Source organism: Trachurus japonicus, chromosome 1 (genome assembly GCF_045865225.1).
Source record: "Trachurus japonicus isolate A0001 chromosome 1, Traja_1.0".
Classification (NCBI taxonomy): Eukaryota; Metazoa; Chordata; class Actinopteri; order Carangiformes; family Carangidae; genus Trachurus; species Trachurus japonicus.
The window spans coordinates 22,900,643-22,921,105 of record NC_140907.1 but is presented as its reverse complement, the minus strand read 5'-3'; the positions used below and the strand labels follow the sequence as shown (position 1 = coordinate 22,921,105).

The 20,463-nt window shown below is 41.5% G+C and overlaps 1 protein-coding gene across 2 annotated transcripts; it reads left to right on the top strand.

The window, feature by feature from the left end:
* Window positions 1-6,138: 6,138 nt before the first annotated feature.
* dkk2 (dickkopf WNT signaling pathway inhibitor 2) lies at window positions 6,139-20,224 on the top strand. 2 transcript variants are annotated; one of them, XM_085780668.1, is made up of 4 exons: window positions 6,139-6,714; window positions 16,116-16,269; window positions 16,647-16,778; window positions 18,143-20,224. In XM_085780668.1, exons 1-4 carry the CDS (start codon window positions 6,511-6,513, stop codon window positions 18,391-18,393), a joined length of 741 nt encoding a protein of 246 aa, XP_085636794.1. In that variant the 5' UTR covers window positions 6,139-6,510; the 3' UTR covers window positions 18,394-20,224. The 2 variants fall into 2 exon arrangements, with proteins under 2 accessions (XP_085636794.1, XP_085636795.1); XM_085780669.1 differs by having other exon boundaries at window positions 6,163-6,714; window positions 16,119-16,269.
* Window positions 20,225-20,463: the final 239 nt, after the last annotated feature.

Genomic DNA, 20,463 nt, shown 5'->3' with positions numbered 1-20,463 from the left:
ACGGAGCTGACCTGACTAATGACATTCAATCCCAATTTTAGAGGAAAAGAAAGCATTTTTTCAAATCTGTCAAAGAAATAGTCACACGGCCATACGAAACATTGGCTGCTTGCTGTAATTAGTCGCACTGTAGAATTACAGCCTTTTCAGTCTGGAAATCTTTTTGCTTCTACTGCTCTGCTGCAGGTCAGGACGGAGAAACACAAAAAATGACTGTAACTTTTGCAAAAACACCCACTTGATTTGTGACTGCTGAGGCCTCATAATCATATGATAATGATAATATTAATTGAGCACTTTTGAAACCTTTGTTACAAAGTATATTTCAACAACTAAAATAAAGAATTGATAAAACCAATGTCTTTCAAAGAAAGAGGGGACAGATAGAATAATTAAAACAATCATGAGCATAAAATACCATCGCTGAGACATTTAAAGAGAATTAATACACTTTGAAAACCAATAAAAGCTCTCCAATAAAAGGACGTTTTAAGAAGGGGCTTGAAGGAGATCACAGATTTGGCCGATCTGATTTCCTCAGGCAGGTCATTCCACAGCTGACTGGAAATGCTCTGTCCCCTTTTATTTTCAGCTGGGCCTCTGATACACTGAACATAGCTGAACATAGATAAAAAGATCAAGAAGCCCATCACTTCCTCTGGAATCACCTAAAGATTGTGGTCTCTTCATGGCAATGGCATGTGACTGACAACTTGAAAACAAGACTGGATCAAAATCTAATGTCTAGATCACCTTTAATTGACACAAAATCAACCAACATAAATTACAAAGACTTATCTCTATCTTTCCCTTTTAAATTATTTTTCAGGGTTTTGCATTTGTTTCAGTCATAGGAGAGAGAGAAAAGGAAATTGGCAAGAGAGAGAGCAGATGACGCAGCATCAAGAGCAACTTGCTGGATTTGAAACTGGGCCATTATGGCAAGGCCTATGCCCACCAGGTGAGTAGCCAGGTGACCGTCCATCTTTCTCATTTTGTCTCTCTCATAGTTCATAGTCTTCATCTCTGGTCAACAATAGTTTAGTCTTTAACTCCAGAACTTTTATTGAAGGCAGGTCATTATGTTTAACTCCCTCTGCTTGATATGTAGAAGTGGTCATAGTTGTTTGTACAAAGCTTTGTTACGGACTATGTCTCTCCCTCCTTCTCTCCTGCTCTCTGCAGGAGTTGTTCGCCTGCAGTTCCCGAGCAGCCAGGAAACCAGAGCAGCTCTACAGACTGTGGCCCGGCACTCTGCTGACCAGCGGTAAAAATATCAACAGTCAGTCAGTCAGTCAGTCAGTCAGTCAGTCAGTCAGTCAGTCAGTCAGCGACTTTCCAGATTATAGGACTGTAGCTGCAGTCCAGCCAAAATGTGACTTTACCCTTTAAGATGACATTGTAACAAAGGTAAAAATCAATCTGCCAACATTGTCAGAGTTGGACCAGTTCACTACTCAGCTCTGCATTAATAATGCAATTTTTTTAAAATGGGTAACACCTGCAAGACTCTTTGATCCCTGCCTTAATTTTTAACGTGCTCTTGCATCATGAAGCTCAGCCTTTATTACAAACATATGCATATGATGTTTCTTTTAATGTTTTTTGGCGGGAGCTGAAAAGACTGTGTTGAAAGAAAACTGTCCAGTTAAGTACTCATCTTAATAAATGATAGCTCTTATCTTGGATTTTGTTTGGGATTGGGTGGTGGAGAGACATCAACCAATGGAATAAACACACCAAAATCCTGTTCGGAAACAGCCCTTAATGAGTAGACATTTCCACATAATCCATCATCAAGGTCATCCTGAAAAAAACCAGATCATAAAAATAAGAGGAGTCATCTGCATTTAAAATCAAAGCCACTCACAACAAATGTGTTTTTTTCTTGTGACAGCCAAATGTTTCATTTTCTGGAACCAGAGCTACTTCCCCTTGGCATGTCGCTCTAATGGTTAGCCACCTGCTGAATGACCGGCGTCACGAGGCTGTCTGCTCACATCTGCCGGAGACGGAGGTAGTGATCGACTAAAGAAGAGAACGATGGGCTCTTGGATCATTTGTTTATCATCTAGAGTGGGTGTAGTCCACATGCATGTTCTGTGTGAGTCATGTCAGCGAGACAGCCTTTCACTGAGCTCCACCGCACTAACAAAGCATGATTTACAGACATGTTGCTGGGTCTCAACTGTGGGGAAGCCCATAGCCAGCACAGAACATAAACACCCACGTTTCTGAGTGACTCTGAATCAAAGGCAGAGTCAGGGTGGGCCGACTGATGTGTTGTACTGATGCGTAGCTGCGGGTGGTCAACCAGGAGAGGAGGTTGAAACCAGTCCTGGACTATGTGATCCATTAATAAGAACCAGTCTCACAGTGAGCCAATGTGCCACAGTAAAACGGGTTTACACTGTTTTCAGTTACATGAAAGGATCGAACCATAAACACTTTAATTCCAATCCAAGAACGATATTCTCAAATTGGACTTCACACAGAATGAAAGATGTTGTGTCTACAGACTGCTATTCTCATGAATGTCACAGTATTTGGTTTATCCCCTGTACCATAGCAATTTAAAACTTTATTGTATATTGGACAGCATAAACCCAACAAGCAGATGTCAAGGAAAAGGAAACCAAGAGAAAGTGCTTTAAGACAGAACTCCTCTCAGAACAGACAACTTCAATTCATTTGTGTGAGTTGTGTGATGAAGTCCTACAACCCAAACAACTGAATAGGTCACTTCTCATTTTTCCACCAGTACAATCAACCCTCTGATACGACCCATAGGAGCGTCTACAGCAGCAGGTGCTACTGACCTCACTTGTCATTGTAATAAACACACCAGCATATCTATCTTGGACACTAAAACAGCAGTCATGGCTTGATTAGGCAGTAAAACTATTTGGTGGGTTTCAGAGGAAGATCATGTTACATCGTCATTGACGATCTTTGTTGTCATGGTTACTTTAATAATAATAATGAAAGTCGCAATTACTATGGTCACTAGATGCCACCTAATAACAAAATGTAACTATGTGTCATAATTAGCCGGCGCACAAACAGCCTCTTTTTTATTGGAAGACAATCTCGATGAATGCAATTACAACCACTGGGCGTTTTTGTACACTAAATAATTCACCATGCTTACAAACTAGTTGTTGTTTGACAGCAAAAAGTTAGTTATCAGACCTTTTTTTTTTGTGTTACTGAAAACAGCTGCTTGCTGCATCTGGAGATAATGGAGATGGAGCGTGGATAGTGACCTGGAACTTTAAAGTTGCAGGCTATGAAATCAAAACAACGTGCCAAAATATGCTGAAATGCTTTGTGAGGCCATTGGGAACTGCAGAGTTATTGTTTCTGTCAATTAATTTATGAGAAAGCCCTCTCACCTCTTAGATAAACATGTCATCAGAGAAGCTTCTTACTAAGCAATAGGGAAATGAACTCGACAATCTTCAACCAGTCTAAAACTGTATTTATGCTACTTGCCCCAATCATTCAGTCACGTCAGCCCAGAGAGTTTGTGGCGCCTGGTGGATGACCACCTGGGCGACATGACGTGTCTCTGTCAGCATTAACATTGGGCTACTATTATTCTGCTGGAGAAGACCATTGCCACTTATAGTATAGTATGATTCACCTGCAAGTGATGCCAGAGTTATCCAGTGTGGCATCAAGGGAGTCTATACCTGCCACCATATGACTTTAATCGTCCCTTAAAACAGACTTGCTCATTGGCAGTGCTTTGCATTATCCATTGTCAGGTGAACTGATTATTTTACAGATGGTTTGGATTTCTCAACATCTGAGAGTCGGCTGTGTCACCAGAGTATTAACGCTGGATGATAGTGGTCAAAATGTGATTACTGTGTGGAGGCTGGGGTGATGATAGCATAGCAGAACATAAGATAATACCACGGTAAACTCTTTCCAACTGAGCGAGCCAGGAAAGAGATCACAGATCTTGGCCCAGGTGCTCTTTGCTGCATTTCTGCGAAAAAACTCAAGTCTGTTTCCTTTCTTTTTTTTCTTCATTCTTCAGATCACAATGTAATTGGTGACATCCTCAAAAGATCTCAACAGGGGTGCACTCGGCGCCATCATTCTTAAAAATGCCTGCGTGGACTTTATGTAAGGCACCAGAAGCTTCACTGTCCAAAACATTCACATCACCTTCTCTCCATCATGTGTTACTCTTTATCATGTGTTACTCAGACCTGTCACATCTCATCTGCTGTGGTTCCTCTGGACATCTCGACACTTATCAGCACCAGAGCATCAACATGCTGGTTTTTGCCCTCCAGAGTTTCAGCAGTATGTCATTTTAAGTGTCTCCTCTTTACTGCTTGCATGTATTAAAGTGATGAATGTGTTTGAAATGCTCCAAACCCTCTGTGCTCTGGTCCTCCGGTTCACTCTGAGCCACTTTCGCCCTTTCTTCAGGGACTTTTTCAGCTGTTTAATCAGCAGCATTGCAGGCAGACAAAATCCAGATGGGCATCACCCGGCATTTAAGGGATAAATCAAATCAAAGCTTTTGCTCTGAGCCTTTGTTTCTGTTTTCTCCCCTTATTTTGAACATAATCTTAAATTTATCCCCACCGATCACATTAATAAAATCTTCACAAATGTGGTTTTACTTATTCAGTTGAAGTTTATAATCTAGTCTTAATCTTCTCTGGAATTTCAAAACTTCATGTCTGGCATTCCCTTCAAAAATGGAAGATGCCTTTAAAATCGGATTTCTGCATAAAGCAACTGTCTGCTGCCAGTCTTTCAAGGTAAATCACTGTGCACTCGGGTAACAAAGGTAGTATCACCTCTAAGCATCTACAGTTACATCAAACAAGTCCAATACTTCCTCCCACTCCCCAGTTCAGTTGGTTGTCTATTGTCTCAAACAAAAGAACTTGACACTTTGAATTGGAGCCTGTGATGGATCGTTTTTGAGGTCAGAAGCCTTTACCGGTATATTGGTTTCATCCCAGCCCAGCCGGGCTTCCAGCCTTGAATAGATGCTTCCAACTTGTGAAGACTAAAGCATTATTAGGCGTACTAGAGTCATAGAGCCATTGTGGGAAAGATGGTTTTGGTGACTGGCTGCTTATTTTATTATATATTTTTTAATGCTGATAAGATGGATTTTGCAGTGATTTACATGCACTGTGGTTTCTATTGGTGCATCGTATTTTTTTATTTTCAGAGAGAAAAGGAGTGCACTGAAAAGATGATTGTGACTACAGCAAAACAATACACAGGCATGAGGAAGGACATGAGGCATACATCTATACAGAGCTGTAAAACTGATAACATCACCAAAATGAATAATCTCCAGGCAGGACTCCTGTCCCTGCACTTAGCATATTATTCTTCCAAAAAATAAATCACGGGCTTTACCTGCCTGAAACTAAAAGGCTTCATTGTACATGTGCATGTATTATCATTTAACCAACATGAATATAAGTCAGTCCTGATACAGGGCTCTAAGAATCACACAAAGGAGCCTCTATAATACTTATATCACTAACTCTATCACCATTGGCATTCCTTGCATCATGAGGGATGCCCATCCCACACAGGGAAAACAATGGTTATCAGATAGTTGTTTTTTATTCTAAGTTATTCCGGAATGCTGCTTAAATGGATCCTGAACCGCATCCTGTTTATCTATTTCACATTGGTCAGAGCATCATTTCGGTAACAAACCCAAACCCAGGCACGAGATTTAAATAAATCAGCCCTTTATCTTATATATATATCGGTGGATATTTTAGATTTTATATTTTTAGAGTCACAGCAAGGTAACAATTTCCCAGATAGAGGGATTTATTACCTATGGAAAATGTTCCGCGATACCCACAAAACCTCTTTAGAGCAGCTCTGACTTTTTATCTTCCCATTTCCTATGCGCCCAACCGCCTCGCAGTAAAAAGGGTCAAGCGCCCAGTTAAAATACACAGTGTATAATTTTATAGCTTTTCCCCAACGGGGCTCCTGGTGCCGGTGTCGAGACGACAATGCGCAAGCAGCAGTGCCGCACACAGATCAGTTTCATTCTTTGTCAGTTGTGAGGGGCGGAGGAAGCAAACTCATTACAATCCTATAAAAAGAAAGTATCCGAGATCATAAAACACCCGGCTGCAGGGCTAAGTGCTCACTCACAGACAGAGACAGAGTGGAAACCTCTTGTCAAATTTCTCTCTGACCCTCAGAGCATCAGCATTTTAACAGATTCTGTTACTCACTGTTTCCCTTCTACACTGGGCTCTCTGTTTCCAGGTGACTGTGTCGATGGCAGTCATTCCTCTGAATATCTGATTTTCAGGAACAAAAACCCGGCCTCATCACTACTATTCTATTTTGCAGTCGGTCAAGGCGCATGGACATTGCCAGGGCGCACACTTCTCACTGAGAAACATCGTTTTCTTTTCTGCGCTCACAGTTCACGTTCTCCAAGTGATTCTCCCTTCTTATATTGGCATTTCGTTACATATTTTTTCGAGGATGCTTGTCTCCACACGGAATAGATGCTGTGTTTTAATGTTTCTCGTCGCTGCGCTGAGGACCGGGACATCCCAGGTGTCAGAGGCGCGCCCGAAGGCGAACTCCATCAAGCCAGCTCTGTTGGGAGAGACACCTACACCCGCCACAAACCGCTCCGCCGCTGTCCACAGCGGGGTCACGAAGAAACATAACATCCTTGCGCAGGTAATTTGAATGATCTAATTGTCTGAAGTGCGTTGATGAATAGGACAGACCAATATTTACGCACAACCTTAAGCATTTGTAACACTGGACTCCGCTATTATTAGTGTTGATAATAACTTGTAGTGATAATCTATTCTTCTTCTTATTTATTCGTGATTATATTGGCTACGTGGCATTTCTTTTTATTAAAATTAGATTAACGGTGCGTAATTGCGCGCAGTGCCTCGAAAACCGTGTCCGTATAGTGTCTTGAGGCGAACAAGTAAAATAGCCCAGTTGCACAGAAGAGGAGAAGAAGAAAAGAAAAAAAAACTCACGTGTGAATCGTTATTGGAAATTGCAGGGATTGGACCCCTCATAAACCCTAATTGCCGTTCAGACCTGACGCCACAGTCGGGTGCATTGCACTTCCACGGTAAATCATTAATGCCAACAAAAATGTGAGAAAAAGTTAACACTTGGTGTAATTTTCTGTCTGGGTCTTAGTGTTATTAAAGTTGTCCAGACGCTTGCTGGGATTATGAGATTCTTACTGTGGGGCCTCTGAGGGATACTCTTACCGACCACTTAATACCCACTCAAAGAGTTATCAATTCCTGCTGTTTCAACAAAGTGCCATATTACTGTAGTTTGACAGCAAAGGTGGGACTCAACATTTGGCAGCTTGAATTCAGACAAAGATAAAAGAAAGTTGTGAACATTATGAGTAATTTTTAGAAAGTGAGGAATTAACAAGTGAACACCCGTTGCTTGGCTGAGAAAGAAAAGTTTTCACTTTACAGAGTAATTTCTCTGGGAAGTGGATGTTTTAGTGTAGTTTTTTGAAAGGAAGCCGGAAAACTGACACCACAGTGAAAAAGAAACACGGCATGTCAGTCACACATAAAACACTGACAAAACCCACCAGGCCCTCATCATCATCATCATCATCAACTAACTGTATGCTTAAATTAAACATATAGGTGTAATAGAGGAGTTCATATCAACTGAAGAGATGCTGGTGATGCCTCATAGTATCCCCCTGAGCAGTAGATGGCACTGCCACATCTCCATCAGCAGACTCTCTGTGCATCAGCTCAGTGAAACAGCTGATTACCCCTGTCTTTACTTCTTAAGTGTTTTTTATTCCGCCTGATTGACTCGGCCTCTCGATTTAACACTGACTTATGTTTATACATTTGGCCGCTTCAACCGTCTGTAATATCACTTGCAGCAGTGATAGTATTGGACATCGGTGGAGTGCTTATAGTGCTGAGAGCAGCGCTCTGACATCCAGCTCAGACAGAAGAAAATTATGGAAAAGCCACTTTCTCCTCTCTGCGGAGTGTGGAGATCCAACCTCAAGCAGCACTGCCAGACCTCAATTTGAACGCCTGCTTACATCTTTGCCATTGCAATAATCTGGAGCGGTTTGGAAGGTTGGACCGAGGGGAAACAATATATGTGTGCAGAGACCACCATACTGTTATAAAAGTAAAATTGCACTGTGTACAGTTAGGGTGTGCAAATGATGATGGCTAATAGCATTTGCGGCAGGAGGGGGTATATACTGTATGTACATGTGCATGTGTATGTGCATGTGTGTATATGTGTGTGTGCTCTGGCTGCCAGGAGGTTCTCCAGAGTTGTTTAGTACCAACCGCAGTTCTGCCTCGGGCCAGATCGCGGCTTGACGCCGGCAGGGAAACTTCACTGACCTTCTGCATCTAATCATACAGTGGACATTTATAAGCTGAACAAATCAACTATAACAAGTCTGTGCTCACCTTGAAGTTGTAATGGCAATGTGTGGTATAGGCTTAGCTCCAGAGCAATTACTTCTCATCTTTCCTAATAAGTACACAGCACTGATTGCTGCTTTGAGACAAGCTGAATGACACAAAACAACCTGTTACTGAGTCGTTCTCCTCTCAAAGTGTTTCACAGCAGGCGCCCCAAAATATGTCCGTGTCCATCTGCATTTGTGAAGTGAATTACTGCTGATTAAGGGCTTGGGTGTAAATGTGAAAAATGGGCACACGTCAACTCAAATTTCTCTGAATGTGCTTTATGGGAACCCTCAGTGCCAATATCCAGCAGGTAGATTTATGATCGTGTTGTCATGCTGATGAGTTCGTTACAGTTGGTGAGGAATAGTTGGCAGATTATCTCACCTCTGGAGAGACTGCAGTGGGTTCCGGATGGATGCGATTGTTATGTTGCCAGTTGTGTGAGTGAGAATCGTAAAAATTCACCACTGTGCCAATTTTTCAAGAGGTTTTTCTTTTTTCTTTTTTAACCTACTATCTCCTCTTCAATCTGCAGTCAAAAACAAGAACAGACATCGTTTTTACACGGAGTAAGGCAGCTGTTTGGGGGCCTGAAAATCTCCCGACATTTATAGAAAAGTGCAGAAAATTACAAAAATCTTCCAATAAACTGCCCTCATTGGCTTACTTTCAGATGTAGCAAATTATCGAGGGAGAGAGTCCAGCCACCCTGCGGAGACAAGCCGCTGCAGCAGGAAACAAGGGTGTAATTTGGTGTTTTATCCATCAGATTAGGAACGCTGGTTGAAGCCCTCGGTTATAGGAAGCATTTGACAGCTTAATATGCTTTTATTTCCTGCAGCTGCTGACAACGTTTGGCGATAAGGGTTATATTAATCACTCAGAAACCAGGGTCAGGTTCTGGCTATCCCTTGGCGTTGAGTCAGAGCAAACTGCAGAGTGTTTTCTCCGTTGTCTCAGCCCTTTTCACATCAGCCTGACTGGAGTGAAACCGACAAAACCAAAACCTCTAAGACCTTGACAGCCGGCGCTCGTGGGTGGCACTGTTGGCTCCTTGGAAGGGAACCAACAGAAATGGATAGCACGGGCAGGCGGTGCTCACCACTGTAACCTCTGAACCCACAAGGGAACCGACAGCGTGGCTGCATTCATGCAGTACATGTCTGTAAAACATCAGCAGCCTTAACTAGTTGCTTTATTTAATTAAACACAGGGATCACTTTAACAAGCAATCTCTGAGGGCTCTACCTATAAAAGTGCAGCCACGTATTTTCTCTCCCTCGGCCCAGCCTACCTCCTCTTCTATAACCTAAAATGACTGTTTAGTGATCCTAATGAGCTGAGAAAGAGAGAGAAAGAGGTGTGACTGCTTGTTAGCGCTCTGCTTCGTTTGTGCTCTGGCCCGCCGTCCTGTGGCCTTTTCCAGTCTGTGGGTCCCTTGGGCACCGTGAGGGCCCTGCGCTGGAGCCATTAGGGGCCTCCTATTGCGACCTCTTTTATTGCAATTGGACCTGTTAATGAGAGAGGAGACCCACGCACATCTCATTCCACAGGATTACACCTTTTAGAGCAGCACACCTCTTAGATTTACCATCAAAAGTACTCCCCTCGTCTTTGATCGTCTTTGAAGACAGCAGTCATGTGTGGTGACTGTGCGCCTTTCTTCATGTCCGATGAAAAAGATCAACCCAGAATGTATACTTAACTTAAGGAAGGTCTAGTTTTTGGAGACTTTGGGATCTTGCGCTGAAATGAGACATGCCCATAAACACATGTGTTTTGAGTGATGAAAGACGCCGAGCTGCTTTTGAAGACATGGTTTGTAAGAGTGACTTGTGCGCAGCCATCCCTATGTTATCTGATACTGGCTGTCTGCGCTTTCAGGGCATATGAAGTTTGTTTGTTCAGTGACATCGTTTATTTGACTCTGGCCTCTGCCAAAGGCCCCTGCCACTCATTAACACCATTCACAGTTTCAGATTACGCGCTGGATCTCTGAAGGTCAAGTGCAATCATGACATGAAAAGTGTGGACATTGACCAAATGTGTGAAGAAGTCCTTGGCTTTAGGTTTATTGTGATTTTTTTTATTTGCTTTTTGTTTCAGACAAAACAAATGCAAATACAGCATATGAATTTGCTCTATGATATTATTGAGGTGTCCATCCATGTAAAATGGTGAAGGACTATCAGGTTTGGGGTAAAGGGGAGAGGCTGAAGGCAGATATTTTTTAGAAGAGCAGGAAAGCATCTTTTATATTTTGTTCACCTTGACTTTTCACTTACGCATCCTTTTCAGTATAGTTAATAATTGCATATATTAACATTGTTCCCAAGTTATTGCAATTCATGGGTGACTCACATCAACAGTCTCATTTGGTAGTGAGATTTAAATTGCTTCTAATTAAATGTCAAACAATGATGTTTGCCTGTTTTCTATGATGATGTGATACCTTCTAATGGTCGCAGTGTTATGGTATATGGTTTGGTTTAGTCTAGGCACAGAAATAACCTGGTTGGGTTTAGTGCAAAAAGCACATTAAGTCACAGTTAGGTTTATGGTCACAGTGGGGTTAGGGTTAGTTGGGTTAGGGCTAGAAACATTGGAGCAACATTGTGGTTTGGGTTTAAATTACTACTACAACAATGAACACTGGGTTAAGGTTAGGGAATGGTTGTGGTGATGTCAACAAAACTAAGCAAAGTTGACTGTTGGTTGAAATAGGAAATAAACAGTGGTTTCCTGCGATCCAAAGTCTGATGTTTTGTTGACTATCTGTCTGGACCTCCTGCCTTCTGATGCTATCGTTCTTCTTGAGAGGACAGTGTCTTAAATTTGGGTATATGGTCTAGTTAATATACTATATTATGGTCAGTGGTAGGACTCAAAGACCCCATAAGGGTCTTTTGTGAAACAGGAGGTTCAGCCCTTTTTAATTTTCCAATTATTTTCATCCTGTCCCTAAATTTGAAGCACGCTCAACTTGGAAGAGACATTATTTTTTCATGCATTACAGGGCACTTCCATCAAATTATATCAGCACTTTGAAATGACTGTGCAGAGGTAAATAAGGGATCCTGAGACCAGGGGGAGGGTTCAAAGCCTTGTATATCCTGTAGTAAATGCCTTGTAGATTGTTGCTCCCGCACATTTAAGTTTCCTCTTCAAAGTCACGGCGCTTTACCAGCACGAAAGCAGCACGAGACAGGGCCAGGGGGCTTCCCTTATGGCTCTCCGTCTGTCTCTGCCTTTATCGTCTCACCAGCATACCAAGAGAGGCTGCAGAGTACACAGTTCTCAGCCCACTTCCTGCACAGGATCCAAGGCTGCGCTTTTATGTGCGAAAGCTGTCTAGGGAAAAATAAGGGAGCAACAGAAAAAAGATGTATGAGATGAATGAGATGCATCCAAATGAAGCCCTGTCTCTCAGAAGTTGCGAATAAGGCATTTTAAAACATGACAAGATAAGGTGAGATTATCTGCTGTGATTTGGGGGTCAGTGTTGTATCATTGGGTTTCAAAGGGCTGTCTTGTGGTTTGAGTCATGATGGAAGAGGTGAGCCCCGTTCCTCTCCTTCTTCTAACCCTGACCCCCCACCCCCATATGTGTGATGCACTGTAATTGATCCAAGTCTGCTTGCCAGAAACACAGATAGAAATCAGAGCAGGTAGTATGAAGTACTACAGCACGCGGCCGGGCCCATTTGTCATCATATTTAGATAACAGCACATTTTTCATGTTAGGGGGGGAAAAAAACTCCCTTTGCACTTTCTTGAACTTCTCTTCAGACCAGATTTCTGGTGTTTCCTCCTCCTTGGCTGTGTAGCCTACGTCAATAGTTCATGGCAATATTTCTCTGAACAAGCAGTTGTCACTGAAGATGAGTTATGCTTGAAAGGTTGTAGACTGTAGTAGTTTGACAAAACTTAAGAAGATTGGACTGGATCTGGATATTTGTTTGTTTCTTGACAGTGTCTAGAAGTGTCTAGAAGAACGGATCCATACCAATCTAATATGGGTTTAGAGTTGGAGCCAGAAGATGATTAGCTTCGTAGCTTATCTTTAATGGGAAATGTGTTCGCCTGTCTCTTCAGGCTTCACCTTCAAAACACACCTGCTACAACTGTAAAACTATTGCAGATGATGCAACTTTCCCCAATGTTTCATTCAATATGCAAACAGAGAGAGCTACATGCTAAAGGTTTTACTTGGCGGTAATGTTGTTCAAAGGTGCTGAACTGAAATAAAATACATTACAAATAGTTGCTTTAAATACACATTTCAACAAATATTAAGGAATAGGAAACATCTCTCTAATTATTGAGTTTCAGGGCTGCTGAAAAATCTTTCACCTCAGGGAGCCTCAAATCTCACTATTGCCCCTGCTTCCTTTTGTTATGCTAAGCTAAGCAAATTTCCTGGCTTTAGTCATGGGAGATATGAGAGTTGTCTTTTCATTTAACTTTCAAGAAAACAAATAAAACACAAGCTTTTCCCAGGTATGTCAGATTTTTACTGTCTAAAGCTTGGATTTCAACATTTTTGTATTAAAAAAAAGACAGAGAGAGAGAGAAAAAAAGTAGTCATACATATAGGACAAAGCTCCTCTACATCATACAAGTGTTCTTCTTAAAATCTGCATCTCGGTTCGTGCCTAACATTATACAATAGGCCTATATACAATATATAGCCTACCAGCAAGCTTATAGCCTAACACCTTAAACTAACTACAGAGACTACACTCTTTACGGTGAGACATTAAACTCACTATGGAGCAGAATGATGTTTCGGCGGTCAATGATGCTGTTACGTGTGTACTAGTCATACGCGACACGTTCACATTCATTATGACATTTAGCCTACCAGCACTGTAGCGATATGATGTAATGATATTGAAGGAGACGGAGCTCAGCCGGGTCTGGCCCAATGTTATGGCTGGTGCTTGGTGCAGGATCTTACTGCTGAGTCGCTACAAGACTGTGGCGTCGCATCATAGCCTGGTTACTTCTATTTGAATTACTTAACATTATTTATAGGCCTATTGTCTTTTTTACTTGGAGGCAGCCTGGGAACAGCGGTAGCATCCGTGATTTTTCAACTCAGTGCCACGACTGAACACCGGCCCAAAAACAAACAAACAACAACAACAAAAAACCCCAGTAACACCGGGGAATCCTGATTAGCCACTCTGGGCCTGCTCACCTGTACTCTGCATAACAGCTAAACTGATCACATGAAATCAGTGTGTCTGCCCTACAAATAAGCCATCTGAATATTCTGTGAACAGCTCTCAACATTGTACTTATTAAAAAATATTTGGAATCCATCAAGCATCAGGGATTTGTTACTTTCATCAATACATTAAGCATCTGCATCATGGCAATCTGTCATAATGATAGATGAGCATTCAGCCTAATATTCCTTCTCATTTTTCTATGGCTGTATCATTGCCTCCATGTGTTTCCAGCCTGAGAAAAGTCAGTATGGCATCCATCCAACGAGTCTAATCTTGTTCGCTTTTCTGAAGCACAAGGACATCGAGCAACAACTTTTAATGTGCTGAAATATTCGTATGTTTGAGAGCTGATTGTAACATGTGGAGTACATTCATGTTTGGAGTGATGCCTATTCTTCCAGGCATGGCCTCCACTCTCAGCTGACCTTTATACTCCAAAGGGTGTTTGCTATTTATTGTGGCTATAATGATTTTGCTCTGATTTAAACATCTCTCATGATCATCTGTATGTTTATTGTTCCATGTTTGTCAGTGGTAAGCCATACTAAATCAGATCTGTCAGTGCAGTGCCAGCTGAATGTGGCTGGCCAGCCAAACATGTTGTTCTAATGTCAATCCACACTGGACACAATTTACACAGTCAGATTTCATATCCAACTTTTTCTTTTTCTTAGCTGCATATCAATAGGTGCAATGTTGTGCAAATGTCTGACAACTCATCAACCCATCCACTGTAATATCAGTACCCTGAAATCAAACCAAATTGCTCGAAATAAGATAAAGATGTTAAGCCATTGGAGGAAACATTAGTTGCCTGACTTTTACTGCGACCTGAGCTCGAACTCAAAGCATTGATGCAGCTGTTCGAAATGTCCCTTTCCCTTCATGAGTTCACTGCAAATTCATGACATTTCATTTGTCGGAGGAGTTCATTTGATTTTCGTGGTACAATTTATGTCAAGATTCTTTGCTCCTGCTCCAAGTCTAATGGCGACAGGACTTACATGTGCAAGGAATTATATCAAGGCAATTCCAGTAAAACTTCCCATTGGTGTAGTGCATTTGTTATGGAAAAAGTGAGCTTGGTTTTAATTGTTCTTTGCACTGTTGTGGACAGTGGATTTTATGATTGCAAGGTGGTCGTTTTTCTTGCGTGGTTGTTTCAGTGCACTGAAAGAGAAGACTGGAGAGAAGTTCCGGTGCTTTGCCACAACTACAACTACAATTGAAAATCTCAACGTCCACAGGCATTAATAGTTGAGGTTACTCAAACAATGAGGAACTCATAGGGGAATCCTTGAAAAAAAAACACTGCAGTGACTGGGATATCTTCCATAGCTTAGTTTTCCTCAGCTGGAAAACTAGGCAAGCTAAAATAACCTTTGATAGGATTTTCTTGGATTGAATGCCTGCTTAACAAAATGCATTGCAGTATTTTTCTTCGCCTTTGTTTCTGATCCAATCAAAATTTTTCACAGCACTTAAACACAGCCGATGTGGACTAGAAGGAATAGACCAAGCACGACCCAGAGAGAGTCACAGTTGAGTGCTCTTGTCTTCAGGGGGATAGGGAGTCTCTCCAAAGACCTATAAACAGCAACATAACACACATTTTATTTGGCTTGTTAACTGCTTGCTGTAATTCGAATTTTGCAGCTTGAAGTGCCTGGTACAACTGTGGTGCCTCAATTAGAGGGAATGCTGGGATTGTGTTAAGTTCTGTAGGTGTTTGCTCAGTGTTTCTTCCCTTTCACAGCAATATCTGCAACCCAACAATCTAACAATGTGGAAGAATCTGTGTGGGAAGACTGGACTTATTTCCCATCAGACAGAAACATTTTGAATGATATTTGATTTGACAGCTAACTGCAGGATCAGCGTGTCCATCAGCCAGTCTATAGCATCTTTATATAATGTGGCATCCTGATGTGTGTCATTTTGAGTGAGAACAGAATGACCCTACAGATGTCATTAAGAAAATCACCCTACATCACAGCCACATGCGTGCATGTTTCATGTTTCAGTTATGTTTTCTTTGGGCAAATACATTAAAGTCAAATATCAAAGGCAGCATTTATTGTATTGTTCAGAAACAGCAGAAATTGAGCTTTTATTAGTCCCACTCATGTCTGTCAATTTAGAGCCACACACAAAATATGACTGCAACTTCTGCCATGCACACAATCTGAGTAGGTGGGTGATGAAACTGCAACCACACTGCCACCAGTACATTCTTACAAGTATAGAAGGTTTACAGTTTTTAGATGTGACAATAGCTGTGTTTAAAAGGCTGATATCATGTAAATGATCTATAAGCTCCTCTGTAAAGATGAGTCTGTGCTCTTGCAATGTAGTTTACGTTTTCACAAATAGAGTAAAGGCATCTTTTCCTCAGCAGGTGTATCCGTGCAGCAGTGATAAGGAGTGCAGTGTGGGCAGCTACTGCCACAGCCCTCAACAGGCTCCCTCTCGCTGCCTCACCTGCCGCAGGAGGAAGAAGCGCTGCCATCGAGATGCCATGTGCTGCCCAGGGAACCGCTGCAGCAACTGTATGTACCTGACACACACGCACATACATGTGCACACATGCACACAATTTCATTGCATGTCAATCTCAGTTATATTGTTACTTTAGGGTGCAATTCTGAAATTTGATTTCTTGTTTTATGCAAATAATCTGGAAAAAGTGACTTGTTGTAGGTCACTGAACAAATAGTATCACTGTATCTTGCCCAGAGACTCAATGGAGGAGCCAATACATTTAAATAATGCTGAACACATGCCTTTGAACAGAAACTTGAACTATAGTTGAAATGCATTAAACTGATGCCTGTAGGCTCTGATAAAATACACTTCTTTGCTTCACAGAGATTACCTGCCTTTACTAAAAACTCCTGTTTCTGTTTTCTTCTTTTTCCCTCTGCAGATATTTGTGTCCCTATCTCTGAGAGTGTGCTTTCGCCTCACATCTCAGCATTAGATGAGCATAACAAACTCTCCACCAAAGAGCACAACTGGAGGAAGACTGGCAAAGCACATGCTAAGCATTCTCTAAAAGGTAAGATATGACTGCATATGTCTAATGTCATGTTTAAAACATGCCCACCAGAAACCCCACTGTCTCTGAACACTGTCACTGTTGTCTTTGCTCTCATCTTCTTTGCCCTCATCCACACTGATTCTGGTCTGGATGGCTGAATCTGCTCTGTTGTTCAGTGTCTGCATGTCCTACAGAGTTCATGGGCGACGCCAGTCCACAAACTATGTTGATAATTACCCCTGTGCTCATATGTCAGTGTCTGGGAGCCCAAATCACAGCATGGGGAGCCTAGAAGAAACCACAATGCCCCTGCTGTTTCTGCACCTACATAAACCCATACAAACATTTTCCCCTGACAGCACATATAGTGTGGTACACAAGTGAAAACCACAGAATGTAGATTTGGCAGGGTTATAGCTTATAACTCACTGAGCCCCCTGCTTTATGTACATGTCACCTGATTTAAGGTAAAGTAAGGGCCTATCCATAAAGCAATGCATTTAATGAGACATTTAAATTACTCAACTGTAATGCAACTTCAAGAGAGCAGACTGTGATACTAAAATCAATGTGAAAATAGCACTACCACTTGAGGCTCCTATAAATAAGGCCATTTCATTTTATTTGTGCTTGACTCACTCCCTCTCTTTAAACATTATTACTTTATAATGGCCCAACAAGAGCCACCACTTGAGAAAAATCCGCCCAGAGAATCAGTGGTGTTAAAGCAGAGAACAAGCAGACAGGCTTACCAGGCCATCGTGCTGATGGTTGGAACCTCATATTGAAATAACTAATCAGCAAAGTGCGGTTTTGTCAGGGATACAGGGCGGCCGGTTTGAATGATAAAGCAGCCTTTGGCAAGAGGTGATATACATTTAAATGTTTTCCACAGAAAAAACCCCTACATGACCAAATTGTACTAATTATGCATTCATTGGGAGTAATACTGACCACCTGCCAAGAACATCAGACTCAGACCAGATGGGACTATATGGTTAATATACAGAATAAGCAAATTGTTTGCTTGATTTATGTTGAAAGCTTCATGTGTTTCCTTGGTCTCTGACATGGCCACACATAATGCAATCTGAACTGAAACGTGAAGAAAGGGTTGCTAAACTCGTCCGTATGGAAAACATAACAGCTTAATGAACAGTGATTATACATTTCCTTTTCTTTATTTAACTGGGGCACTATAGAGCAAAGCAACTCCAAGATGCTGGAACGGTTTATGATTTCATGCCGGTCTTTCATGTCCCTGATGAAGCATTTGTTTCTGTTTTCCCGAGTAGAGATATGCCAACCAGATATACAGTATGGGAGTTTGATGCTGGCTGGTTCACCACTGATCAGTGCTGCTTGTTGTCTTCCTCCATTAGGACATGAGGGCGACCCTTGCCTGCGCTCATCTGACTGTTCGGAGGGCTACTGCTGCGCCCGCCATTTCTGGACCAAAATCTGCAAGCCGGTGCTGAGGCTGGGAGAGGTGTGCACCAAGCAGAGGAAGAAAGGCTCTCACGGCTTGGAAATCTTCCAACGCTGTGACTGTGCCAAGGGCCTCTCCTGTAAGGTGTGGAAAGACGCCACCTCCTCGTCCAAGTCCAGGCTCCACATGTGCCAGAGGATCTGAAGCGGAGGCAGCTGCTGTCGGCGTAGAGGCCTCCGTCTCCATCTGCCAGGGAATTTTTTTTTTAAAGGATGGGTTGTGGCTGTATTGAAAAGGAGTAAGAGACAGAGACTAACAAGAGACAGAACAGACTTTGTGGGTTCAAGCTCGCTACTCACCAAGCGCAGAGCAAATGGGGAATGCCTTTAATGTGCTTGCTGTGTGAGTGGTCCATCCCTGCACCCACATACAAACATGCACCACCACCACCATAACACACACATGCATACACCTCACAGCTTTGTGAGATCAGTGAGCTCATGGCGTGTTTGCTCACAAAGACAGCAAACATTTTACACAAACATCTCAATGACATTCAGGGAGCCACAGGTTTAGCCAGTAGATGCTGTGATAGGTATGGATCATCTTTTCTAGATGGAGGCAGCAGATGTAGCAGTCTTTCATCAATCTTCAACTTGTACTAATTATAAGACAGGTAGACTATTTACATAGAAGCCATAGTTTTACTGCACAGCACATTCTTTTACCAAAGTCTAAAAATCTGTTTGTTTTAAAAGGTTGGATGTGTTTCACTACTGGATCTGAATTTTGCCGCGATGTGTTGTCTGTTTTATTAGATTTCAGTATCATATTGTTTATTTTAAGTCTTGAAGAGTCCAGCTATTGTTAATGCGAGACACTCACAACCAGTAACGATGTCCAGATCCCATAAATACCGGTCATATCATATGAGGAACTAATTGCACACACTGTTCGCTCCAGAGCTCGACTTGTGTGAAGATTGAAAGAACATTTACATTAGTGTGATGAGTTTCATCTGGGGCATTAGCTCCTCGCCCGACTTTTAGCCACAAGAAGAGAGATAAAGTATTGTGTCCATTGTGGGAACCGTTTTTGATCTGTCAGATACAGCTGTAATCTATTGTGATACAACTGTGTGGGTTAAAAAGGCTTTGCACTGAAGGTAGTGCTCTGCTGCAGACTTAGCGGTTCCGATACTAGACCGAGGATGGTTCTGCTTTTCCAATCACATGAACAGGATTCAAGGGTACGATGGAAGTGCAATTTTTTCCATTTACAAAGCCAGTAGGAATGGAGACGTGAGGAGATTGATTAGGGTTACAAAAACGCTCCATAAACCTGATGTTTTCAAAGAGAATTGCAGTTTGAATCAACATTTTTGTTGATGGCATGCGGCCTTGTATATTTTTCTCTTATTTCAAATATGGCTGCATACTCTCTTCTCATGAGATACTGTTCAGTTTTCTGTTGTACTGGAGGTGAAGCGACGCCTTTAAACTACGTAGTGCATTTAATATCACATTTGCCTCCTTTTGCTTAAATGTTTTCAGAACATCAAATACACATATTTTACCATTTAAAAATACCAATAAGCTCTTATATTGTAAATAGATTGGAAACAATGAAAATGTATTTAAGAATCAATGTATATCATGTACATATAATAAAAATATGAATCTTAAACATTACAGCAAAATGATCTAGGTGAGAAGAGTATAAAGGGATGAGACAGGACAAGCACAGTTTGGCAGATTCATAATAATATAGTGATGGAAAAAAGAAACTGTGTTAATAGAGAAGAGGGGAAATCCGTAGATAGCTTTGACTAATATTACAGACTAGATGCATCAAAAGGATAGCTTCTAAAAAGAGAGAGAGAGAGAAAGCACATTAATTTCCAAAATAGTTTGTGTAAATGGTGTGTAAATGGTCTAAAGATTTATATCCCATTAAATATTGTTTGTGTGAATACTTCCCATTGATTTCTTTTGTGTATTTACAATGATGAATGAATAAAAGAATGTATTTTGTATCACTGGCTACACATGACTTGTTATTTCTCCTTGCGTTAAGTCTTTCTGAGATTAAAAATGATAAGTTTTATTACCATTTACAGTAACAAAGGTGGCCCTACAAATGAACTGAATAATTACCGTCCAATCTCTAAGTTGCCCTGCTTGGCGAAAATTTTAGAACGCTTGATTAGTAATCAAATAAGATCCTTTTTATCTGAATTTTCAATTTTAAATGTTTGTCAGTCTGGTTTTAGGC

What these genes read in the sequence shown, in the direction of transcription:
- dkk2 (XM_085780668.1), top strand. Translation starts at nt 6,511, where the DNA reads ATGCTTGTCTCCACACGGAATAGATGCTGTGTTTTAATGTTTCTCGTC. An exon ending in AACATAACATCCTTGCGCAG is followed by an intron (nt 6,715 to 16,115) that starts GTAATTTGAATG and finishes TCTTTTCCTCAG; the next exon opens with CAGGTGTATCCGTGCAGCAG. An exon ending in AGGGAACCGCTGCAGCAACT is followed by an intron (nt 16,270 to 16,646) that starts GTATGTACCTGA and finishes TTCCCTCTGCAG; the next exon opens with ATATTTGTGTCCCTATCTCT.